Below are 10,691 nucleotides of genomic sequence, written 5' to 3' on the forward strand. Positions count from 1 at the left end.
AAAAAATTTAAAAAGCTAACAAATTAAAATTAAACTCTCTCTCCCCCTCTATCCCGATTTCTACTCCCAAACTTGAATTATTTTATTTTATTGTTATTTTAAAGATATAATTAATTATTTATTTTTTTAATTTTAATATAAAAATACCATTTTGCCTTTGCATTTAACAGAAAAAGTTAACAAACTTGCCGGCATGACCATTTGTCCAAACGAAACTAAAGCTAAAGGACCATGGGAACCATTTTGAAAATTGAGATACTCAAATGCAAATCGAATTTAAATTCAGAAATTAATAAAACGATTAACCCTTTATTTTAATACTCCTTGTAAGTAGGTGGAAATTTTTGGTGAATGAAACTTTAAGCTCAGGAGAAAGATCATCACAAGCATGATGCTTATTTGTAATTCTAATTGTCTTTGTGTTTTTGTTTAAAACATCAATATTGAATCTAGGTGACTCTGTTATTGTAATGGCCCTTTGTGGCTAGTTTTGTATTGACTATTTGTGACTTCTTTGACTGAATTATGAATGCAATCCTAGAATTTCTTAAAAATAATAATAAAAAAAATATCAATATTGAATCTGGGAGATACCTTTTTATCCATCCATTTTCCCTTCAAAGCTATTTGAGCTAAAAAAACTCATGGGCATTATGATTGTCAAAATCAAGGCAAGTCGTTCTAACGAGTATGAGGATAATTGCATCATGTTTTTAACCTCTTTATTATATTGTGTTATAAGAAGGTGAAGTCGTTCTAATGAGTGCGAAGATAAATGTTCTACCCTTTGAGTATTGAGTCTCCACTATTTTAACCAAGCATTTTCGTTTTACGTCTATTACTATAAAGCTAAAACAAAATTATGATTTATCTATATACCAAAAACTATTGTTTTTCTAATGTAATTAAGATAAATATAGTAATAATAATAAAAATTTAAATAAATAACTTATTTGGGTTCATTTCACGTTTAGAAGCCCCAACCAATTTACTAAGACTGAGCCCAAACCTAGCCTATGAGATAGGCCAAGACCCATTTTCATTTTACCCCAAAATATTCACAAAGCCTTCATCAAGCCCAAAAAAAAATCTCGGGAAAAAAAAAAAAAAATCCAAAAGAAAACAAAAAGCGCGAAAACCCGCCACTCGCCACGTCAGCAATAAACCCCCTATCTCCTCCCATCTCCAAAACCTCTCTCTCTCTCTCTCTCTCTCTCTCTCAGTCTGTGTCTCTGCAACCTCACTCCCATGGCCTTCACTTTCCTCTCAATCCCCCACTTTCTCTCTCCTCAACCCAACTTTCTCTCTCTAAAACCAAACTTCACGTCCCTCAGACCTTCAATTCCCTCTCTTTCAGCTCGGCTCATTAGGCCCACCCACGCAATCGGGCCGGACGGCAAGTACTACCCGGACCCGGCAGACGACGACCCGCCCGAAGCCCCGGAAGACTCTGGTCACGGGGTGTCCAAGTTCCAGCAAATCCAGCGCCAAGCCTCGCGCCACCGGAAGCTCCAAGAAGAAGACTTCAAAAAGCACCAGGACACCTTCCTCAACGCCATTGCTGACGTGGAAGACCCGCCAGAAAATTCCAGTTCCGTAACTAACGAGAACTCCGGGGACGATTTGTTTGGAGATATTGACCACGCTATTGCCTTGAAACGCAAGGAGTTTGTGAAGCAAGGGCTTCTGAAGCCAAACCCTAAGAAGGAGATTGTTGCGGTTGACGAGTTGGACCCTGAGGAGGTCGTGGACTTGGAGGAGATTGACGAGCTTCAAGGGCTTAGGGTTGTTAGTGAGGACTTGGACGAAGATGGGCCAGAGAAATTTGATTCAAAGGTTAGTGATTTGGATGGTAAAGATGGAAATTTGCGTTTGAATTCCGAGTTTGATTTGGATTTTGATAGTTATGGTAAAACTAGGGCTAGGATTGTGGAACCTAAGTTTAAAATGAGCTTGGCTGAGCTTTTGGATGAGAGTAAAGTGGTCCCTGTATCGGTTTATGGTGATTTAGAGGTTGAAATCACCGGAATTCAACATGATTCGAGGGTGGTTAATTCTGGTGATTTGTTTGTGTGCTGTGTTGGGAGCAAAACTGATGGGCATTTGTACTTGAGTGAGGCTATTAAGAGAGGAGCAGTGGCTGTTGTAGCCAGTAAAGAGATATACATGGAGGAAAATTTGGGGTGTAAAGCATTAGTCATTGTGGAAGATACCAATGCGGATTTGCCTGCATTGGCTGCGTCCTTTTATAGGTACCCATCAAAGAATATGGCAGTAATTGGGATAACGGGAACAAATGGGAAGACTACGACTGCATATTTGATAAAGGGGTTGTATGAAGCAATGGGATTGAGGACAGGTATGTTGAGTACAGTTGCTTATTATGTGCATGGGGATAATAAGTTGGAGTCACCTAACACGACCCCGGATGCTGTTTTGGTTCAGAATTTGATGGCTAAGATGCTCCATAATGGGGCTGAAGCAGTTGTCATGGAAGCTTCTTCTCATGGGCTAGCTCTAGCGAGATGCGATGAAGTTGATTTTGACATAGCAGTTTTCACAAATTTGACGAGAGACCATTTGGATTTTCACAAGACTGAGGAGGAGTATAGGGATGCAAAGGCTAAGTTGTTTTCGAGGATGGTGGATCCAGAACGGCACAGGAAAGTTGTCAATATTGATGACCCGAATGCAACCTTCTTCATTGCACAAGGGAACCCAGATATTCCGGTTGTGACCTTTGCCATGGAGAATAAGAATGCAGATGTTCATCCCCTGAAGTTTGAACTTTCCTTGTTTGAGACGCAGGTTTTAGTCAGTACTCCCCAGGGTATATTGGAGATATCATCGGGTTTGCTTGGAAGGCATAATATTTACAATATACTGGCTGCTGTGGCAGTTGGGATTGCAGTTGGAGCACCGTTGGAGGACATTGTTAGAGGAATTGAAGAGGTTGATGCAGTTCCAGGGAGGTGTGAGTTAATAGACGAGGAACAGGCGTTTGGAGTGATTGTGGACTATGCTCATACTCCTGATGCCTTGTCTAGACTATTGGACTCTGTTAGGGAGCTTGGTGCAAGGAGGATTATTAGTGGTATGCTTCTTATGTTCCATTTTTTTATATTATCATTTCTAAAGCTAGAATTGCTGTTTAATTGCAGACTTTTAACATGTGTCCAAATTCTCTGCCCATTTTAGTGTACAAGAGGTTTTTTTAATCATAATTTTTTCCATTCTTTGGCATTACTCCTGATACTCATCAGAAATGCTATACTACTTTTTTTAGCACAAATAATTGAAGTTTGTAAACAATATTGTTGTTTTTTCTTTGCTGACCAACTTTTTTTTGTGCTTTATGTGAAGTAATCGGATGTCCTGGGGAGAGTGACAGAGGGAAAAGACCTATGATGACGAAGATTGCAACAGATAAAAGTGATGTAACAATACTGACGTCTGACAATCCAAAGAATGAAGATCCATGTATGTATATCATACCTCCAAACTGAAAGAAAAGGCATTATTTTTATTTTCTTAGCTATATGCTATCATTGATGTGGGAAAAAAATCTTTATTCTTATATAATAAAAAAAAAGAAGACAAATTTGATTGATGGTGTAAGTTCTATCATTTTTATGTGTCTATAAATTTAGGTGTGGTCCATATGTCTCTGAAAATGCTAGTCTATAATGTGTAGTATTCTCTCCAAATGCTTGGTCTAATGCTTACACTTGTCATTTGTATCAGTGGACATCTTGGATGATATGTTGGCTGGTGTAGGATGGACAATGCAGGATTACTTGAAACATGGCGAGAATGATTACTACCCACCTCTTCCAAACGGTCATAGGCTTTTCCTGCATGATATTAGACGAGTAGCTGTCCGCTGTGCAGTTGCCATGGGCGAGGAAGGTGATATGGTTGTAAGTTTTCTAAGCCTCAATCTACTTCCATGTGCAAGATTGATGTATAAACAAGGAAGAAGTCACACAAAATGGAATATCCACTCTCTCTCTCTCTCTCGCTCAAAACCTTTTTTTTTTCCCTTCTACATTATCATTTATACATAGATTTCAATTGTACACTGCATCTAGTCATTTCAAATCTCAAAATTTGCTTTATCGTTTAAACCTCTGCATCCAAGTGTAACCCAAAAGAATTGGCATTTATTTAGTTGTGCAAGATGCATAAGTGGTATTCTTCATGAGATTCTGAGAGGACTCCGGTGAAGATAACAAAGAAACTTAAAGGTTTTGAAAACGAAATAAGCTTGTTTGGTATGCAAACAAAGTATGTTTACTCTAGCCACTATAATATAGATGAAAAAGCAAAATCTGAATTCTTTTTCTTTTCGTGTGTGATGAATGAGTCACATAATTAGTACGCTCCCTGGCATTGTTCTCCAATTCTCATAACTTTCCTTGTTACTCGTTTTAAGATTATGTTGCATTGCTGCAGGTGGTTGCTGGCAAAGGCCATGAAGCGTATCAGATAGAAGGTGACAAAAAAGAGTTCTTTGATGACCGGGAAGAGTGCCGAGAGGCATTGCAGTATGTTGATGAGCTTCACCAAGCTGGAATAGACACAAGTGAATTTCCGTGGAGGTAGGTTAATTGAGTGTAATTTGCATTTACTTAAACATGAGGTATCTCTAATTTTAAGCGTCTCCAGAAGACCTATCTATTCCTATGAGAAAAAAATGGCTTCACTAATTGGCGCAGTCTTGTAATTATTCTTTTATTGTTTGGTGCAGTACATCATACATAAAGATATTTCATTATTGTTGGAGTGCTATAATTTATTTGGTTTTCTGACGCTTGATTCATTCACTAATATATACATATCTTAGTCATCTGACAAACAGCACTACTAGCTTCTATCTATGATTTGTATTATTTATTTTTTTTAATCAGTATTTAGGATTTGATATGTGCAATTAGAGATACTCTGTTTAAAGAAAAACTATGTGCAATGGTTGTAGATCTTGCAAGCGAGGAATTGTTGATATAATGTGGAGATTAATCATTGTTTTTCCTTGGCTTGACACAGGTTACCTGAGAGTCATTGATCTCTTCCGTAAGGATTAGTCAATTATGGCGAGTCCAAGGCAGCTCCGGCACATTGTGTTGATTTACACTAGGAAATATTTCTAATACCTGGATACCATCTAGAGGGCATGTGACCAAGAGTATTAACCTTGGTTTGGTCGAGTGAATGATATGCCATATCTGTGAAGGCAGTCGAGACTCGAGAACGGCTTCTTGGTTATTAAAGACTGGTGTGAATTCTACTCCATAATTTATTTGTCAACGTTTATTTCTAGAGACAAATGTTCATCCGAACTTTATGTATGCATGCAGGTTGTTGAGGCTTTGCTCTTTGAAGCGGGGTAGTTTTGCAGAAAGCAGAAAATTTTCACCTAGACGGTTATAGGCACAATTTTTGTAGGCAATGTATGTAGAATGTACTGCTATGTAAACTAAAATCCTGGGTTGCCAATATGTCATAGTTTAAATTAATCCAATTGGTTGGACCAGTAAGTATGAATATTAGTTCTTGTAAGTTCCTGTATAAATCAAGATGGATGGGGCAATGCATGATCTCTCTCTCTCTCTAGCATTTATGCATACATTTTTATGTGCAAGTGCACAACTTTTTGTATAGACAGAGACTAAAAAATTAATTGATGGATTTACACCCAAAACAAATCAGGTTCTGTAATGAAGAATTGCATGTGTTTTCTGCCCACCTGTAAATTATAATGTAATAGCTTTATGAAACAAGATATAACCAACTTTTTTCTTGAATATTTCTATACAATTCCATCTAATAATTAACAAATTTGTACATGGCCGACTCCGGTCAGATTTTTCTTTAATTCCTTTTCTATATGAGGATATTTTCTACTAAAAATGAAAAAAAAAATTTCCTATTTTGCAATTCAAATAATTTTCCTTGCCATTGAATTTAAGAAAATGGACAAATATGTTCAACACAAGGGTCTTATTTTTCCTTTTCAAATCAAAAGGTCTTAGATTAATTACATAACCCACAAATTATTTTATATTATAATAATTATATGAGAAAACGCAAAAGGTCAAAAAATAAAATAAATAAAAAGAGAGAGGCCTGAAGGGAAAGGCCAGATAAATTCTTGGTAAGGCAAACTTTCCTTGCCATCATGAAAAGGAAGGGGTTTGGTGGAAAACAGATATGAAGCGTTAGTGTTGTGAATTTGAGTGCAGAAAATCATTAACTTTTTTACCAAATAAACAATCTTTTTTTACTTATCAAGACCAGTGAGCGTGTTTGCAAAATTGGAATTGTCCACCTCCAGTCCTCCTAGACCAACTTATTGGAAAGAGGGGAACAAAAACAACCCCATAACTTTCCCTGCCACCCCCCACCCAACTCACTGACTCTCCAAATGCAGCACACTGCTCACAGTCGTGACGCAAATTAATACTTACAGCCAAAAGCATATTGTTTTGCTTTCCTTTTGGAGAGAGCCAGAGCGAGAGAGACATATGCTCTGAGGCAAAAAGCTACAGTTTTTAACATGGAGTTTTGGAGTTTGAGCAGAGGAATTTCATGGTTTCAACAGAGTTTCATCCACTGATGTATGGTATGAAAAATATTCATCTCATAAATGAATAACAAAAGAAAACCATGGCTTGGTGTTTTTTCTTTTGCTATTTACATTATTCTTGATAATTTTCTCCATTGTTTGATACCGAATCTTCAAGCTTTTATGATTGTGTTTCTGGGTTTTTGAATAAATACAGGGAAGTAATGTATAAGTTAGAACCTGCAACAACAAAAAAAATTTCTTTTGGCTAAAAACTTGAATTTTTGTATGGTATATGATTGTTCTCCTAATGGTTTGTTGTTGCCTTTCTCTGGAGCTCTGTGATCATTATTGGAGAGATTGATTCACCTTTCATACTTGCATGTTAGTTTTGTTGGTAAATCACTAATATGATTGTTCATGTTGGTCGTTACTATCCCCCTGGTGTTTTTTCTTTTCTTACTTCTTGTACTATTCTTTCATGATTTTCTCCATTCTTTGATGTCAAATGTTCAATTTTTTATAATCATGTTTCTGGGTTTCTGAAATAATATAAGTAATGTAATTTAGAACCCGCAAAGTTTTTTTTTTTTTTTTTTTTTTTTGCGGCTAATAACTTGAATTTTTGTTTTGCATATATGATTGTTCTCTTAATGACGCGTGGCTTTCTTTGGAGCTTTGTGATCATTGTTGGAGATTGATTTACCTTCGAAGTCACTACTTGCATGTTAGTTATGTACTATGATTGCTGATGCTGATAGTTAATATCCCCTGGTAGAGTTTTTGAGCTGGTGAGGCACATATATTGTTCAATAAGGTAGCTTTTCATTCATGTCTTTCTGGGCTGTTATAGCTTTTGGGATTAGAAGATTTACATGGCTCTTAATTGAAGTTTTGTTATTGTTATTGATTATTTGCTTAAATTTGGGCCTCCATGGAAATTGGATTTAGGGTTAGTAGGATTAGCAATTCAATTTTCCCTGGTGCTCTTATTGTCACACTGGTGTTTCGCTCGTATGCTGTCCAAAGGTTTCCGCTAGTTTTTATACTTGGAGTCTAGGAAATTCGTGAGTACATTTGTTTTCAACGATGTGGTTGTTTTGTTAGTGTTTAATTGTGACTTCGTATAATTTTTCTAATGAATACTCTATTTCTATCCCATTTATTCATTCAACTTGACCCATGCTTCTTATTTTCCTTGCAGGACTCAGAAAAAGGAACTCAGTAGAAGATAACAGACCGATTTGGGTTCTTGCTAGTGGTTTTTCTAAAACCACTCATTCGATCAAATAAGTAAGCCCCAGCAGGTGGTAATACTGTTAACCAACGGCCACTCTCCTTCAAGAAACCAGTTGGAGTATTGATACGCGGGCCTCATAATCTCTGTTCAAACTTTTAGGGCGTTGGATTCTTTGTAAAGCAGTGCAACATTCAAAGTTCTTTTCTGATACAAGTCAGTAAAGCTCTGATGTCACCCAGCTCCAAAATGGGTGATGGGTTGAAGCAGCAGAGGTGGGAGTTTAGGAGGAGGGACAGTGACATGGATTCTTCAAGTGATGAGTCTAAATCAAGTAGTGAGGCGGCTCACAAGAAGCATAACCTGGTTTGCAGTTTGATTCCACTTGAAAATGATGAAGCAATTGGTAACTGCAGAGTCCAGCAGACTGGCATGTTCAATCCTATGGATGATCAGATCATGTTTCAGAAAGGCAAAAGGGTGCATCTTAGGAGGAGGAAAAAGGATAATTGGATTAATAATGACATGGAGAGGGATTCCCGTAAAGAAGTTAGTAGAAAAAAGAGTAGAACTAGTGTTTACGATCCTGCTGCTTTGGATGAACTTAAAATCTTCATGGAGTCCTTATTGGAGGATCTTAAAGTGACAAGAGAAAATTTGTTTTCATGGATGAGGAAGGAAATGCAAGAATTGATGGCTGATGATGATGCTGCTCCACGTCTTGAGCGAAGAAAAGGAAGTTCTGGAGGGAAAAATGTCCGAGTACGGAATGGTGACAACTTTGTGGAAAACACCATCTCTAAGGAGCACATACAGGTTCTTAATAAAAGAAAACTTGAGGAAAACATTATAATTCAGCATCAAAACAACTTTGACGAAAATGTCCTGGTGCAACGTGAAAGCAACTATGAGCAGAATGCATGTCCGGATCATCATAACAAATTTAAGGAGACCTTCCAAGTGCAGCATCAGGGCAACTTTGAAAAAGTAAATGTTCAAGTGAACTATCGAAATAACTCAGACCTTGGCATGGAAGCTCAAAAATGTGATATGGGATCAATAGAGAGGAGTGTTAAAAGCAATACAGCAGCGGGTCATGATAATTGCTATCCTCTTAAGCCAAATTTTCAATCTGCAGACAAGAATGTGTGGATGCAGCATGAAAAGAACTATCTATTAGGCACAAGAGCTCAAGCTTACAGTGGTAGATCTTTAGAGAGCCCTTTAATAGGCAGAAAGATGGCTCAATCTAATTATTTCTATCCAGTAATTGAACATCGAGTTGATCGTGTTCAAGAAATTGGAGCCGAAACATCATCTGAAAAGGATAGAGGTGAGAGGTTGGGATTACCTATTGAGTCCACTTTTTCTTCCAATCTTTCCAGTCAGGTAGCTTCTTCAATGTATTTGTCATTACCCACTGTGTTAACTGAGCCCTGTGGTGAGAACCATATGCTTAGTGCTTCTTCAAGCAATTATATTCGAACACCATGTGATAGAAACAAACTAGATGTGAACTATGGGAAGGAAAATCCAATGCTCAAAGTAAATGGTCATCATGGAAAATCATCAGGCATGCAGCAAGAAGAAAGAAATGGAAGCTTTGCTCAACTGGGGTCCCGAAATATGAGTTGTTTCGATAAACACTGCATCCCAAGTTCAAGCATTGGAACAGGATTCCCAGTTCCACTTCATCAGCGTACGGACATTGGTGTTAGCATTCCAAGCCAAGTAGGTTTGCAATACCTACCCCAGGAAGAAACGAACATAATGGGTTTAAGGATGGACGATGGAGCCTCAACGTTCTCTGGTGGAAGCTATGCTGCTATATCAGAAGGCTATCTTGCAAACACTTTTTACAGAAATTCCATTAGTAAAGCTCATGACAGACTCAAGGCATTTCAAAATCAAGACCTTGAAGAGGGCCTTTTATTCCCAAAATAGCATAAGTTATAACAGGGTTGAACTTGAACAATGGACAAGATTCAAAACTTCTGTTATGGTATATGCTTTTGCAGAAAAGAAACCAATTGTGCTTTGCTTTCTATGTTTTGTTGTTCCAGATAACAGGCAACAATCAAATTAAATTTATGCTGCCTTCTTGGTTTATGTCATTTTGAAACTGGGATTCCAACTTTCTTGTTTTGTCATGTTTTGATGCTTAACCACCATTAATTTCTTGGTTCTGAGGACATATTGAAGGAGCTAGCTTTGTGACCAAGTCAACTGGCTGCAGAATTTGAAACTTCGCTGACAAGAAAATGTTGAGCTGTGTTACAACTTACTGAGATTCTGAGATGATTTAGTGGCGTGGTAAATTTTGCTCTTTTTTTTTTCTTCCCTTGATTTGGATATGATTTGTTGGTCATAATATTCTGGTGCCGATACTTCTTCTTCATACTATTATTACACATGAATGGATTGGGGGTCAATGAATCTTGAAATTCTCTAAAACACCATATCCCATTCTCATTTGCCTACCGAAATCTTATTTGTCTGCCACTAATGAAGATATGAACAGAACCAAAAAAAAATTTGCTTAAATCTCATGACCAGCTAAAATGCTGCTCAACCACCTTCCATATTCACTTTATGGTTTGTTTATACCGTAAATAAACGGCCTATGACCACCGAATACGTGGACAGGATCGACATTGATCACAGAGTCCCTTCGGCATGGTCCTCACCGAAGCCATCTATCTTGGCCCTTATACCATTAGACACGTGTCACGCTCACAATCCATGTCCTGAGTCCCACATCGGAAATATGAGCACAGTGCACACCTCCCAAGGCCTATATAAGAAGACCCCTATCCCCAAAAGGAGGGGATCAGAACAAACGGTACGCTATCGATTGATCTGTCAGTTATCTTTACTAAAATCGTACTT

At 37.6% G+C, this 10,691-nt stretch overlaps 2 protein-coding genes across 4 annotated transcripts; both read left to right on the forward strand.

Annotated features, from left to right (window-relative positions):
- LOC18778111 (UDP-N-acetylmuramoyl-L-alanyl-D-glutamate--2,6-diaminopimelate ligase) lies at window positions 847-5,718 on the forward strand. The gene is made up of 6 exons (XM_007211239.2): window positions 847-3,094; window positions 3,364-3,480; window positions 3,745-3,920; window positions 4,456-4,601; window positions 5,047-5,275; window positions 5,358-5,718. Exons 1-5 carry the CDS (start codon window positions 1,249-1,251, stop codon window positions 5,063-5,065), a joined length of 2,304 nt encoding a protein of 767 aa, XP_007211301.1. The 5' UTR covers window positions 847-1,248; the 3' UTR covers window positions 5,066-5,275; window positions 5,358-5,718.
- LOC18778105 lies at window positions 6,250-10,256 on the forward strand. Of its 3 annotated transcripts, none has more exons than XM_007209029.2 (2): window positions 6,250-6,622; window positions 7,770-10,256. In XM_007209029.2, exon 2 carries the CDS (start codon window positions 8,034-8,036, stop codon window positions 9,744-9,746), a length of 1,713 nt encoding a protein of 570 aa, XP_007209091.2. In that variant the 5' UTR covers window positions 6,250-6,622; window positions 7,770-8,033; the 3' UTR covers window positions 9,747-10,256. The 3 variants fall into 3 exon arrangements, with proteins under 3 accessions (XP_007209091.2, XP_020420520.1, XP_020420521.1); XM_020564931.1 differs by lacking the exon at window positions 6,250-6,622 and adding an exon at window positions 6,639-7,382; XM_020564932.1 differs by lacking the exon at window positions 6,250-6,622 and adding an exon at window positions 6,639-7,356.

This window comes from Prunus persica, chromosome G5, assembly GCF_000346465.2.
Source record: "Prunus persica cultivar Lovell chromosome G5, Prunus_persica_NCBIv2, whole genome shotgun sequence".
Classification (NCBI taxonomy): domain Eukaryota; kingdom Viridiplantae; phylum Streptophyta; class Magnoliopsida; order Rosales; family Rosaceae; genus Prunus; species Prunus persica.